This window comes from Zootoca vivipara, chromosome 2 (genome assembly GCF_965207765.1).
Source record: "Zootoca vivipara chromosome 2, rZooViv2.hap1.1, whole genome shotgun sequence".
Classification (NCBI taxonomy): Eukaryota; Metazoa; Chordata; class Lepidosauria; order Squamata; family Lacertidae; genus Zootoca; species Zootoca vivipara.
In genome coordinates this window covers 951,092-966,105 of record NC_142584.1, presented here as the reverse complement: position 1 = coordinate 966,105, position 15,014 = coordinate 951,092, and the positions used below count along the sequence as shown (strand labels likewise).

The window sequence follows — 15,014 nt, the reverse complement described above, 5'->3', positions numbered from 1 at the left end:
TGCCTGCCTCCTCCTCTGCCCCCCCCTCCAGCTTGCAAAAGTGACACTTTTTTCCTTGCTTGCTTACTGCATCAGCCACTTCAGTTCTGTCCTTCCTGAAATTCTGGTCTTTTGTCTCCACGATCTCCCAACTCAGGGCGGGGCTCTCCCCATTTTCTGTGAGCCCCCAAAGTCTCTGTGAATGACCTACTTAAAGGGTTAATGGTGGGTCACCTTTGTTCTTCCATGACCCCCATCCAGCTAGCTCTGACAAGCTGGCCTGGCTTGTCAGCATAAACTAAATGCAGGGGTTTCCATGTTTGGCCCAGTCATTAATTCAAACTTACTAAATCCAAGAATTATGGGTTCCTCTGGCACCCAGATCTATAACCATATAAATGCCCTCCATATACAGAGGCATACCAGCAGGGCCGGCCCTACGGCAAGGGGGGCGCTGCGCTCTTGGCCTGCGGCAGCCGCGCTACACCCGCCATACAGCCGTGCTGGGAAACGGAGTGGGCGCCAGAGAGATCTTCGCACCACGGTGACAGGGCACCAGATATGCTTAAGACGGCCCTGCATACCAGTGTTCATTTGCAAGCTGCTCATGTGGTGCTCTAGTGCTGTTAGGGCACCAGCACTATAGCAGAGCCTACAGATGACACCTGCCCCAGGTTTCCCTTAAAAAACAAACAAGCACGCTCTCTCCAGCACTCTCAGTGCTGGCATAGCAGTGGAGTGTGTCTCTGAGGTGTCTCAGACGGGCAGGCACAGAAGGCGACGCAAGGAGGACGCAGCAGGGCAGGGAAATGCCCTTCTGTTCAATCCCATTGGGCTGATTGGTAGAGCGATACTGCCACCACTTCTTCTCCTCTCCCACCCCAGGGCTGTTGCCAAGAAAGCTGCCTCTGCAGCAACCTTGTTGTCCCGAGCCCAAGGGAAAGGCCAACGGGGGTGCGGGTGGCGGCAGTGCTCTCCCCTTCCCTCTCGCCCAGCCCAAGGGCACACAGGCATCTCTTGGAAATTGTATTAATCGCAACTGCCATATTTGTGTCAGCAACCTGGCTCAGCTGATTAGCATCAACTCTGTCCAAAAGTGAGGCTTATGCTGCTGTGAAGGTCAGCAAGAGTCATAGAATTGAGAGTTGGATGCTCCTCTCCAGGTGGTGTGGCAGAGATTAATTTCAGGAGGGTGTCACTGGGCTATCGGGTCGGGCTGACTGGGCTTACCAACCTGACCCAATAGTGCAGCGACCCCTCTAAAAGCTACTGCTCAGGGAGGTACCAACTGTACTTTCCCCAGTGTGCCAAATGTAAGGAATACAAGACCCTGTGGCAACGCAGAACCAAACAATGTTGTTCTTTAAACAGAACACAACAGGCGACAGAAAAAAAATGCATGTCCATTGAAGGAGAATTGCAAATCTATCTTCCTCCATGGGCCTTAATTTTCCACCTTGTTAAATCTGTATTGCAGCCATTCATGTACGTGTCAGATAACTCATAAGAAAGGCACCACATGTTGTTGAATTCCATTCCCATCAGCTGCAGCCAGCATGACAAGTGACCAGGGATGATGCAGGAGTGAGCTTGGGTAATCCTTTGTACCATGGCACCCTGTGCGAGGCCAAAATTTGGCATTTCCAAATGGATCTTCTCAGTTATGGATCTTCTCAATTTTGCTCCTCCTTGGTTCAGTGTCCTGTGTGGGGTAACCGCCTGCACCACCCTAAATCTTGCACTGGATGATGGTAGTTGTAGTCCAACAACAACTGAAGTGCCACAGGTTCCCCATCCCTGTTATATGTGATAATGGTAGACCCCGTCCTTTTAAATATTGACACAGATCTTCAGAGAAAAAGAAGCATGTGGGTGTGAGTTGTTGAAGCTTCCGGGGTTTACTACTTAGCTCCCAAGAGCCTTTGGGCTGGCCCTGAAGCTGCACAAAGCCAGAGTCTGGATGGGCCCCAAGCATGAGTTGGTTGCTAAAGGGTTGTGTCATTATCCTCCAGGGTCATTCTAATCTCCAAATAGTGGCCAGAATGTGCACTGCTAAAGGTTCCTGGAGCCAGTGAAGAGTGGTGAAACTTTATCTAAGGGATATTAGTTGTATCTCCACAAAGATTGCTTTGTTAAAGTAATCATTTGACCCTTGGCATGTGTATGTCTGGTAGCAGCCCTTTCTACAAAAATTATCCTCCCCAAATGCAGAACTCAGAAGGAAGGCCTCAAGAGGCCCAGGTTAAATTATTTAGGGGGCTCCCAGGGCAATAAATCCCCCCCCAACTCGGATGCCATGATCTTTGTGTCTTTTGTAGCATGGAGAAGCCATTAAGTCAAACAAATATTATTTTTCAGTGTGGGGTAGGCAACTTCCATTTGTCCTGTTGCTTTCCCCCAGAAAACCCGACCTTTACCCGTGAATCAGAGCAAACGTCAATTGCATTTTCTCTGGATTGATGTTTGCTCCAATTTAGTGCTAAAAAGTGGGTTTTCCAGGAGAAAGCAGTGGGGCAAAGGCAAAACCATTCAGACCCATGGGGCAAGTGGAAGTGTGGGTGAGCCCCATGTCTGTTGCAGAACAAGACAAAACGATTAGAGTGCTATGGAACCACAAAGACAAACACATTTATTATGGTGAAAGGCAGTTGTGGGGAAGCTGTGGCCCCCTAGCAGTTGCCAGAGTCCAACTCCCACCATCCCTAACCACTGGCCATGCTGGTTGGGCTGATGAGAGTCCAACAGTATCTGGAGGGCCACAGGCTCCCCAGCCCTGGCATAAGCTTTCCTGAATTAAGTTCACTTTGTTTCCCTAACTTGCCAAAACTATATGAGGTTGTTTTGAGCTTTTGGTCACTGAATCAGAACTGGACATGCAGCACCAGTGAGATGCTGTAAGCATCAGTCACCTCTTGGAGGACAGAGGGAGAACATGTCACAAAATAGGTGACTTGTGGAGCCACAACCATCTCTTAGGTCTCCAAGCAAGCACAGTTGCACAATGTGCTCCACTGCTGCGGGTTCAGATCTCTGGGTTGGACTGTTTTTTTGTACGTAGTGAGATGAACTAAGAAGTTACCCGAAGACATCCTAGGGGTGGGAGTTAATCCATTTCTCCACACAGACTTCCTCTTATCTATGTCTGGGTTGCAAACAGCCCCAGGCCTGTATTTAAAGATAAGGCAGCAACAAGGGGCTTTTGCTTATATATGCATTTTCCATGGTAATCTGAGTTACTAATCTTCTCTACTCAAGGCCATCTCCCAGGTGATTTTCTTTTGTTGTCACACACACACAGCTGTAGGGTGATCTCTGTTCTGTCCAACTGGCTTCAAGCTCCTCCCTCTACCTTGGAAGCTTGGGGCACCCAATTCCCTATTTGGCAAGAGTCTGCCTGAGCCTTGCACATTTCGCAGTAATTGGACACTCTGCCAACATGCACATTTCTCTAGAAAGTCCCTCCATTCCTGACAATAAAATAATTCAAAGTCCACCTTGTTTCAAAAACATTCCATATAGTCAACTCATGCAGGAAAAGCTGTTGCCCTTGATGCTGAGTAATTCAAGGGTAATGTTAGAGGGGCTGACTAACAGCAATATTGTCCATTCCATGCAAATATTCAGCCCTAAACCTTGGGGCATTGATTGCCTATAGATCTAGATTTCTGTAAGAATCCAGTACCTGAGAACTTGTGAAGTACAGTACCATTTCTTCCAAGACTGAAGATGACACACCCAGGAGCCAGTGTTGGTAAGTGGTTTGAGTGTTGAAGGATTATCTGGGAGACCAGGGTTCAAAACTCCACTAAGCCATGAAGCTCACTGGCTGACCTTGGGCCAGTCACCATCTCTCAGCCCTAACCTACCTCACAGGGTTGTTGTGAGGATAAAATGGGGGGGGGAGGGAGAATCCACGCATGCCACCATGAGCTCCTTGGAGGAAAGGTGGGATATAATGTCATAATACATAAAGAAATAAGGGTGCTACCAGCTGGGGTTGTATTCCTTTGGGATGAGGCATGGCAGAGTCTGCAGTGTCTTTAAGAAATATGGTTGATTTACATCTGATTTTTGATGGTGGAAGTGCAGAACATCACACCCCAAGAGTGCCTCTTGTTGCTTCTCCCTGAACTTCAGCAAGCTTGGGTCCAGAGCAGAAGCCAGCCATGCTCTCCCAGGCAGCTCTGCATGGAGTTCTCCCTCACTTTCCTCCCAACTTCAGTTTTAAAAGACGGTCTTTTAAAGACCCCCTTTTTCCTGTGTGACATCACACCCCCTGTAACCTGGGCAACCTCCCCCCCCCAGCTTCCTTTATGGAACACGGAAAGCCTAAACCTGGCTTTTGTCTCTGCTCATTATCCCATCATGGGGGGAGTTACTGTTTGTGCCCATGGGCCATTACCTTCCTTTGTACTACATGGTGGTTCCTCTCCCCAAGCAGTTCCTGGACAGGGAGCTGATTCAGCCTGCATTCTAAGCTGTCTCTGGCACCCAGGACTTCCCCCCACCCCACAAATTCCTAACAGTACTTAAAACACTTTGGACACAGGCCTGTGAAATGAAACAGTTGCATAAAACATAGGTTTGTGAGTAAATCAAAATGGTGGTTGCCTGGGGTCACAACAACACTTCACTTTGCAGTACTATATAGTGGTGGTGTTTTTTAAGGGATGAACGACAGGAGAGCCAAGGTTCAGCACAAAAGACCCAGGACTTGGGGCCCCATCTCTCTTGATATTGCCAATCCCCTAGTAATGAACAGGGGTGGGTAATTCTTCAGCTTCCTTGGGTGGGGCAACATGCATAGCCAGCCTCAAAGGTAATTCATGGTAGGGGCTTGGCAGGCAAGTTGCACAATCTTTTATCGCTGGATCCCTTTCCTGGAAATGGCCCTCTCCCTGCAAACAAATATTTGTAAAGGAGTGTTTTGCTCCCAGTAAGTAAACTGATATTCCATTCATCAGAGGGCCTGACGCTGCCTTCCTGGGCGTGCTGGCAACCAAGGGTCACCTAATGCAGCTACCATAGATTGCTTATTACAGCATAAGCTTTTATGGGCTGCAGAAACTTATGGCGTGCATCCATGCATTGTCATGGTCATTCTTTAAACATTTAAACCACATTTCCCCTTACTCTTGTATCCATTTGTGTTAAGATGCATTTTCTGTCTCACAAGTGGCAAAAAGCCCAACAGGCAACAGAGTGAGCATCTTAGAACAGGCACCCCCAAACTTCAGCCCTCCAGATGTTTTGGACTACAATTCCCATCATCCCTGACCACTGGTCCTGTTAGCTAGGGATCATGGGAGTTGTAGGCCAAAACATCTGGAGGGCCGCAGTTTGGGGATGCCTGTCTTAGAACATGCCTCAGTATCCACTGCAAGGCACAGGGGTGTCTTGTTCCAAGGCACACGAACCACAATGTGCAAATCCACTGAATACAGAAACCACTTGTAGGAGGATTCCCACGGTCAGGACCGAGGGAGGGAGGGGGCTCTGCAAAATAGGTGAATAGGCACACAAACCACACCACTTCTTTTAACAATGTCTCTTTATTGAATTCCATTAAGACCCACCCCAGTCCCTCCCCGGAACCCTCCAGCTCTGGAACAAAAGGTGCACAATGTTAGCTGCACCAGGTGGCAATCCTTGCCACACAGCAGGTGGGATCAACGCTTCATCACTTTGCTTTCGCTCGTCTCTGACACCACTTTGCCATCAATGATCTTGGTGGTATGGATCTTCTGAGTAGTTTGCATGGTGCTTTCCAGCAATGCATCTTTCAGGCTGAAGAGAGACAGAAGACACCGGCAATGAACATGAGACACTTCTGCCAGTCCCTTGTTACCTCCTGGGGAAATCCAGTCATCTTAAGCCAACTTAAGGAGGTTTAAGCGGCCCAACCTGAAGCCTCATGGGCCTAGAGGTCACAAGGCCAAGACCAGTGACAATCCATTTTCAGCAAGTGTACTTGGGAGTCTAGAATTCGTCTATCGTGAAAGGATGCCCTAGAACTTAAGAAAAGAACTCTGCACAAGGTTCATCTCAAGCTGCTAAGACTGGCCTGTGGCTTCCACTTAACAGGTCTACTCTTAAGTACTGTAAAAGTAAATCTTCTTTGGCATTAGTGAGCATCACACCTTCTAATTCAGTCAAGACACACACTTAAAAAGAACATTAGGAGCCCTCCTGAAGCAGACCCAAGGCTTATCAAGTCCAGCATCCTCTCTCATCCTCAGTGGCCAACCAGGTGCCTACAGGAAGCCCAAAAGCAAGACGAGTACAATAGCCCTCTCCTGCCATTGTTCCCCCATGCATGGCACTTGAAGGCATCAAGGGGTGTGTGTTTCTGATCCCACAGGTAGCATATAGCCATTGTGACTAGAAGCAGTTTCCCCTCCAAGATTGGGAAATGATGTTCCAGAGCTTACAGAGAAAGAGCAGGGAAAGGGCCACATACACCGGAGCTATGGTGATCTATAGAACATCTGTGTCTAGCTTGGGAGAGCCCAGATGACCAGCCCTCTGTCTTTGCCCCAGGAAGATGCAAGAATGAAAAGCTCACCTGAACTCATCTCCGCCCTCCAGCAGGGTTCTGTAGGTAGTGATCTCAGCCTCCAGCTTGTCTTTGATGTTCAGCAGAGCCTGATATTCCTCTGCCTGGCGCTGGACATCGCTCCGCACCTGTGCCAGTTCAGCCTCAGTCCGCAGCAGTAGCCCATTGAGGTGCTCCATCTGCATGCCATAGCGGGTCTCCACTTCAAGAAGGTTTCCTTCCAGGTTGGCTTTCTGTTGAGAGAATAAAAAAGGGGGCAGGACTGGGGATCAGGGTCATTGCTTGCTAAGCCAACAATACATCTATTGTTCTTAGGTGGTATTTTCACCCCATACACTCCATATATTGCCTCCATTTCAGGAACAGGGTGCGCCTTTGCTTTACAAAATAATTCCATGCAAAGTGCATCTCTCTCAATATAGAACTTAAAACACGGACAAGGCACCACAAACAAGCCAGCGCTTCATTACTATGTACCAGCTCAGGAACCGGACCCCCATTCAGCCCAAAGGCCACATTCCTTTCTGGGAAACCTTCCAAGGTGGTCACATCTGGTGGTTTGGCAAAAAGGGGGTGTGGCCAAACACCCACACCCACCGCCATCCAGACAAGGAACAGCTATTATTATCACACATTCCAGCCTGGTAAATATCACTAGGGAAGGGAAAGGTGAGGGGGCTTGGTCTGGGCAAATTCCCAAGAGCCAGGCAGAGAGGTCCAAAGGGCCACATACCTCCCTGGACTGAGGCTCCCTACCCCTGCAATATTTGGAATGAATAGGTGAAGATCATACCAGGTTGCGCAGAGACTCCAGCTCAATTTCCAGTGTTTGGACGTTGCGACGCAACTCAGTGACAGTAGCACGGCCGGTCTCAAGCTCCTTGGTATTCTGGGTGATCATGACGGTGCTCTCAGTGATCTAATGGAAAGGTGGGAAGACATATCATTCTTCTTCACGAGGACAGTCAGGGTTATAGTTCTGGGGATAGTACCTCTCTCTCCTTGTAAAAACCCTGAAATGCTATGGGGGCATGTCAGGAGCATGCTGCAAAGGTTATTCTGCTCACCTGCTGGCTCCAGTACTTGTCCAAATCCTCAAGGTTCTTCTGAGCCAAGGTGTCATACTGTGCCCGGATTTCAGTCATTATCTTGCCCAGATCCTGTGACTTGGGAGCATCTACTTCTACTGTCAATCCTGAGTTGGCGATCTGGGACTGTAGCGCATTGACTTCCTAGCAAGGAAAGAGGAGGCATAAAATGAGCACAGTCTCTGAAGGTGCTGTGTGTCCCAAATGTGCAAAGCCATTGATTCCATTCATGACTGGCCCCCGTCAGTATATCCCATCAAATTATTGCTCCTGCGGCCACCATCTTGTCTCTGCCCAGTGACCACAGTAGAGACTCACATCTTGGTGGTTCTTCTTCAGGAAGATCAGTTCTTCTTTGAGGGACTCAATGTCACCTTCCAGCTGAAGGCGGCTCATATTGGTATCATCAATGACTTTGCGGAGGCCATTAATGTCACTCTCCACTGACTGACGAATGGCCAGCTCAGCCTCAAACCTGGGTGACAGGGAAGAAGGAATGAGGTCTTCACTATCATCCGTTTGCAAACTGAGATGTGTACATTGGCGATGGGGGAATTAATTCAGAGTGTAAGACGCAGGGGTGTGCACATGCCGTGAATGATCCTAGGTAAATGCACAAAAAGTGCATGTGAATGAAGAATTCGGCTTCTTGGTTTTTATTTTGAAGTTTCTAGCCCTTATTGACTCTAAAGATATGCTTGAAAACATGTCATGCCTGCTGACAGTTTAGAGGCCAAAGAGGTTTCTGGGTAAGATCTCCATTGGTTAAGGGTGGGTCTTTGGTGCTTTATACTGCTCTTTGTCCCTCTTCTGGGATTAGCAAAACCAGAATAAATTCATGCATGCAAAATGCTAAATAAAATAGTGAACAAACTTTGCAGAATTCAGAGAAATTGTGCAAATTTGTTGAATGTGCATAATCTATGCAGGTTGGGGAATTAATCTTTTCTTGGCTCAATTTTTTTTTAAAGCACTCTGGAATACTTGAAGCCCTGCCTTCCATTCTGTGTGTCAGGAGTGGGGCCTTCCAGATATTGCTGGATTACAGCTCCCATCGAGAACATTGGCCATGCTTTTGGGGGCTGGTGGGGTGGGAGGTGGGAGTCCAACAACGTCCTAGGCATACATGAGTGTTCTCGAGACTTCTGAGCCAGAGTTCTCCCACCCCCTCAGTGCCTGCTTCCTTTAAACCCTGACTTTGCAGGATTGCCCAAAGTCTTCTCAGCCACCTCTGGGATCCTCAGTGAATGAGTTTATGCCTTCCTTTGCCTGGACAGATGCGTGGCTAGCCTTCAAAACCCCAGTGTCATCCAGCGACTGTATGTATTTAGGCCTTACCCTCTTAAATGCCCTCCGCTCTGTTTTTTGGCAGCTATGGACTGTTAAGAGGGAATGCATAGAAAGGGCCTAGCAGGTGACCCCCATCTGCCTCAGACTGCTCGCCACTCAAATGGCCTCATTCCACTGGAGGCAGAAATTACCACTGGAATTAGGACTCATTGAGATTGAATGCAAGGTGCTCTGGAAGCAAACCAGAGTCCTGCACAACATCACATAGGCAGGGATGGAGGAGACCCACTGGCCTTTGTGTTCCTCCCTTTCTTGTATCTGTAGGCTTTATACGTGTTTACCGTCCCATGGAAAAAGAAGAGTTAGAGGCTGCTGCTTTTGCTCTAACTACAGATATCATTATTATTAATTAAATTAATATACTGCCCTTCATCCAAAGATCACAGGGCAGTTTACAACATAAAAATATGAAATGACACACATATAGAGATAGTGATGCTTTACACCCCAAGGCAGTCTTTCTCACCCTTGGGTCCCCAGATGTTGGACCACAATTCACCTTATCCTTCACCATTGACCTTACTGAATTTGGATGATGTAAGTTGTAGACCAACTTCCCCATCTGGGGAAAGATGTTGGGAGACTGCTCTAAGGTCCCAAAATGATAAAATCATAGAATCATAGAGTTGGAAGGGAACATGGGGGTCATCTAGTCCAGCCCCTTGCAATGCAGGAATATTTTGCCCAATGTGGGACTCAAACCCATAACCCAGAGTCTCATGCTCTACAGAGATGGGCTCTGGATGGATCCCAGGACCAAACAGGCCCAACAAGAAGAAAATCCACTCACTTTACACGGAAGTCATCAGCAGCCAACCTGGCATTGTCAATCTGCAGGACAATGCGAGCGTTATCCACCGTCTGGTCAAAGATCTGAGGACAGGAATAATAATAATAATAATAATAATAATAATAATAATAATAATTTATTATTTATACCCCGCCCATCTGGCCTGGTTCCCCCACCCCCAGGAAGGAAGCACAAAACTTAGTAATTAATGTAGGGTGTGAAAGACATATACCAGCCTTTAGAAGAGCTGTCAACTGTCCAGAAAAAAGGGCATAACAAGTCCTTGCTCTTCTAACAGCAGCTTGAGCCGAAGAAACTTTCAAGTTTCATCACCAAGGCAAACATCACCTGCTAACACCTGCAAACTGGGGTGCTGCTCAAAGGAAGAGGAGCAGGGGCTGAAATAAAAGTTGGCAACCCTCATCCTTAAGCCAACTGATCTTGGAGTAAGTTGGTGTCACTCAAAAAATATTTCCCCAGCCTTATGCCAAGGACTGCCAACTTCCTCTTTGTTTCTAGTCTAGTGAAGGCTAATGCAACCTGAATCTACTGATTTCCTGCCAGCCTACACAGATCCCATTGTTTGCTTAAGCCAACACAGGTGCAATTCACCTTCCCAGTTCCCAAGGCAACAAGAGGATGAGGGATTCTTAAAGGGACACCTCTCAATTTAAGAAAGTGGGTGAAACAACCACTTTCTTTCCTTCGCAAGTAGAAGTACAAGGACAAAATTATTTCCTTGCCTTGCCAACATTATGCATCCTATCACACCTGTAACTAGCATCTCAGATAGATTATACTTCTCTGCAGTTCTGTGATGGATTTTTTAAATTAAGTGATTATTGGCCTTCCCCTCCCTGCCTCTCATGTGAAAATGGCTTCTTCCCTGTAGGAAATCCCACTTGTTTAAAGAAGAACTGGTAACAGGGGAGGTTGTGGGGATAAGCTTTCTGGGGCGTTGGGTGTGCTCCAGGCAACCATACCTTGAGGTGTAAACTACCGGTATGAGGGACTTAAATGTGCTCTGGTTTCACCACCATCCTGTCAGCAGCTGCCCGGAGAACATGTAAGGCTCCAAGTGTCCCATGGCGGCCCTCACAAATGCAAATGCTGCCCATGGCTGGCTGGTTTTCGGTTTTGGTTTTTTAAGGAAACTTGGAAGGGGCATTCCTTCAGGAAATGCATCCCTCCCCCTTGAGCTTTCCCAGGACACCTTCCCTACACCTCTTTCATCTTCTGCAGCTGCACCTGTGGCCTCTAACCCAGCTCCTTCCCCTTTTGTCCCATTCACCTGTTCTCACCAGGTGCTAAAGTCGTTTCCACTGTTATCTTTTTGTGTGCACACTTTGTTTGCTGATTGACTATACATGACTCACGAGAACAAACATATTTTTTTTTATAATTAATCTACCCTCAGTCATTCTTCCCGGCACACAATCGTCCTTTGAACCCAACTGCTATAGCCTCTGGGTGTTGGTTTCCTGCCTCACAAGGTTCCAGTTTTCCAGAAGCCACAGGGCATGATGGCAATTGAAAGGTTCAGAAACCTTTTCCACCCACTGCTATGTGTGCATGTTAGGATGAAGCTCTGCATGTGGATTTTGCATGTTCATTGGAGGGACCAGAACAAGATCTGTACATTTCAGTACTCCACTTATCTGTAGACTGCTTATTCAAAGGCTCCCCAAGTGGTAGACAACACAGCACAAACAGGTGCTAGCTACCACACTGAACGTGCCACTCCCCACAGACTTGGAGTGTATATCCTATGTGTGGTGTTTGCAGGAGGGCATGCTTTGCACATTGAAGAGGCAAGGCAGGCATATGGGGCAGGTGGGCAAGTAAACTGCTCCCAAGCTGTAGTTTAGAATGGGAATTTCAGATTGTGTATTGCTCGCATGACAAACTACACCTACTAAGGTTGTGTATACATCCATTTAAAGCTCCCCCCCCAAAAAAAATCCTGGGAGCTGTAGTTTAAGGGGGCTGGGAATCATAACTGTGAAGGATTCTCTGGGGGAAATAACATGCTTTGACTATATGGGGCATAGGCAATCTTACATTCCTTCTTCTAACTGGTGTTTTAAAAGGCACAGGAGCTCTGTCCTCTACTGCATTTGGCCACCCCTGTAAAAGGCACAGAAACAGACTGAGGCGGCTTCTTGTCTGTCACATCCAAGTCCTCAGTTGGAGTGGAGCCTCAACTCTGTGTTTTAACTAGCGCCAGGGCAGTTTTAACTAGAGCCCTGCCTTAGACCCTAAACCTGTTTCCTCTTTGAAAAATGTGTATCGACCTTGGTAGCTTAGTCAGCCAAGCACGAGACTCTTAATTTCAGGGTTGTGGGTTCCAGACCCAGGTTGGGCATTGCAGGGGGTTGGACTAGATGACCCTCATGGTTCCAAGTCTACCATTCTATGATTCAATGCCTTTTCTTGCAGTGGCAGGAAAACATGAGATATTATTTATTACTTGTTCATTTTGTACATCACTGTCTCCTCCTGATGCTGTTGCTGGACTCCCAATCAGCCAGCCAGCATGGCCAATGGCAAGTGATGATGGGGTCTGTATTCTGGCAACAGCTGGAGGGTCACAAGTTCCCCTCCTCTGGTATTCTTTATTGAGCCATATTCTCTGGCAGCATAGTGTTTCCTTGTTATGACCTATAACTAAATATAAGTCATTTGACTTGGGGGGTGGGGGGGAGGCTAGGGTGCCTTTTCCTCCCTACTGAGTAAGCCAGACTGACTCTTACTATTGGTTACCTGCTTCTTTCATCCCTCAATAGGCTTTTTGAGCCTTTACAGATGCACAACCGCCTGGATTTCTGCAGACTTTCTCTGTCCCTCTGTTCTTGCTTATAGAAGAAAAGCTTCAGTTGCTTTCTATGTAGTGCACAACGGATCTCGGTGGAAGCGAGTTTAGGCAGGGGGGGAAAGTGGGTAACTCTAGCCCCACAGACATAAAGACAATGGGGTTTACAGGAATGAATTAGGGGGGGGGAGAGTGAATCCCGCACACACAACCTTCTTGGCTGCAGCTGCCTGCAATTGCTAACCTGGCAATGATTAGCCCATGGTCCGGTTCATGATTGACCTGTGTGCGCACATGCAGCTACTGAACCAGGAATCACTCCTGGTCATGAAACTCTTAGGAAGGAACAAGAGCTAGGTTTATGAGGGGAGAAAGTGGAGTGGTTTTCTGCCTCTTTTCTGAGTGTTCTGGGTTGTCTGCTACCTTCTCCTGACCTCCTGCTTCCACATGGCTCCTGTGCAGAAATTCAAAACGCGAAGCTACATTATTGGAAACACTTCACCTGTTGAACTGTTAGGAAGCAGTTAAACAGACTACAAGAGCAGCAAATCTAGACCGGTAACAGGATACCCCTGGGAATGGAGTGCTTTCCCAATGTAGAGGTGTGTTCTATTTCAAAAATTAAAATCACTGAAACTCACACTTCCATGGTACCACACAGTTCTTGGGATCCTAAATCCTATTCAAAGACCTACATGTATTGACTGAGCATACTTGGGGATGAGAAGGGCAATCCTCATTAGTGATTATCATTTCAGACTTGCTGAACCCAGAGCAAAACTATTGGCTAAGTTCCAACATCAATCTGTGCCAATGTGGTTTTCTTTGAAGTTTGGGTTGCCAACTTTTCAAATAGTTTCTGTAGCTATGCCTTTAACAGTGGCTTGATATGCACAAATTAGCAGGGGATATGGTTTCTCTCTATGGTTTGCTGTCTCTTGGTATATCAAACCACTGTTAAAAGCTGAGTTTCAGGGATGGTTTGAAAAGCTGGCAACACGGTTTGTGGTTAACACTAGGCGGCCTCTTAGTGGCTGTCTAAAAACACAGTAAGCTAGTGGGAGGGAGCTGAAACGGAAAGCTAATGGCCTCTGGCCACATCAGACAAAGAGGGGCTTCTATATTCTGTGGAGCACAGATCCATTATTGTACGTGCAGGGAATATGCATGTGCAAAGTGCAAATTCTAATGGGGATCAAACCATGTCACTTCTGGAGAAGCACTGACTACTCTCTCCTTGACATTCTCTGAACCTGACAGAGACTGGATTTAAACCCTACATTATTTTCAAGCAAAATAAAAAAATTCCTTCAGTAGCACCTCAAAGACCAACTAAGTTTATATTTTGGTATGAGCTTTCGTGTGCATGCACACTTCTTCAGATACACACATTCGTGCATGCACACGAAAGCTCATACCAAAATATAAACTTAGTTGGTCTTTAAGGTGCTACTGAAGGAATTTTTTTTATTTTGCTTCGACTCAGACCCACACGGCTACCTACCTGTAACTATTATTTTCAAGGTTAGAGCTCAGCTCTGGAACATATAAAGTTATGTTATGTACGGAGAAGAAAGTGCATCCGGGCATGTGCAAGGTGCCTTCCACCCCCACCCCCGGAACAGTTCCGGCTACTTTTAACTACTCCTTCATTGTTGTTTTCTACTGAGCTACTAAGCTTGCATCTTAGTTTTGCAAACCTCGCTGTAAACTTGGCTCACGGGCTGTGGCCTTTGCGGGGATTAAGGGCGGCGAGGGGTTCTCAGCAGAACTGTGGACTGCCTGCATGTACCCTCGGAGCCCCCGTGTCTCTCCGGTGAATTCACCTGGAGGCAGGCTGCTCTCAGCGCACCCCCTCCTTGCGCCGGGCGCCCCGAGGCGCCTCCTCCTCACCTGATTTTTCAGGTCCTCGATGAGCTCGAAGTAGCGGCTCCAGTCGCGGGTGCTGGGCCCTTTCTTCTCCAAGTGCTCTCGGATCTGGATCTCCAGCCTGCGGTTCTCGGCCTCCAGGCTGCGCACCTTCTCCAGGTAGCTGGCCAGGCGGTCGTTCAGGTCTTGCATGGTCTCCTTCTCGTTCTGGACCACGCCGGAACCGGAGAGGGAAAAGGAGAAGCTGCTGCCTCCATAGCCGCCGCCGCCGCCGCCACCACCTCCGACGTAACCGGAGCCGAGGCTGGACGAGCGGGAGACGGAGATCCTGGAGCCCGAGCCCCCGGCACCGGCGTAGACGCTAGCCGCGCTGGCCACGGGCCCGAATCTCACCGAGCCCCCGACGGGCCGAAACGAGCTGGAGTAGACGCTGGACTTGGAGTAACTCATGGCGCCGGCGGTGCGACGGGGCAACAGACGGCCGAATGCGCTCGCGGGCTGCAAGGGGCGAACGGCGGCGCTGGCCTCACGTCGCGATTTATAGCGCAGGCGGCCGCGAAGGCGGGCCTG

The 15,014-nt window shown here is 48.1% G+C and overlaps 1 protein-coding gene across 1 annotated transcript; it reads right to left on the bottom strand.

Annotated features, from left to right (window-relative positions):
- Positions 1-5,515: 5,515 nt before the first annotated feature.
- On the bottom strand, positions 5,516-14,941 carry KRT18 (keratin 18). The gene is made up of 7 exons (XM_035101872.3): positions 14,469-14,941; positions 9,764-9,846; positions 7,942-8,098; positions 7,603-7,767; positions 7,329-7,454; positions 6,545-6,768; positions 5,516-5,766 (listed from the first exon to the last, which is right to left on the bottom strand). The coding sequence occupies exons 1-7, from the start codon at positions 14,892-14,894 to the stop codon at positions 5,649-5,651; spliced, it is 1,299 nt and encodes a 432-aa protein (XP_034957763.1). The 5' UTR covers positions 14,895-14,941; the 3' UTR covers positions 5,516-5,648.
- Between the last annotated feature and the right edge of the window lie 73 nt (positions 14,942-15,014).

What these genes read in the sequence shown, in the direction of transcription:
- KRT18 (XM_035101872.3), bottom strand. Translation starts at nt 14,894, where the DNA reads ATGAGTTACTCCAAGTCCAGCGTCTACTCCAGCTCGTTTCGGCCCGTC. An exon ending in TGGAGTCTCTGCGCAACCTG is followed by an intron (nt 6,769 to 7,328) that starts GTATGATCTTCA and finishes TTCTCTCAACAG; the next exon opens with AAAGCCAACCTGGAAGGAAA. An exon ending in GAGGGCGGAGATGAGTTCAG is followed by an intron (nt 5,767 to 6,544) that starts GTGAGCTTTTCA and finishes GTCTCTCTTCAG; the next exon opens with CCTGAAAGATGCATTGCTGG.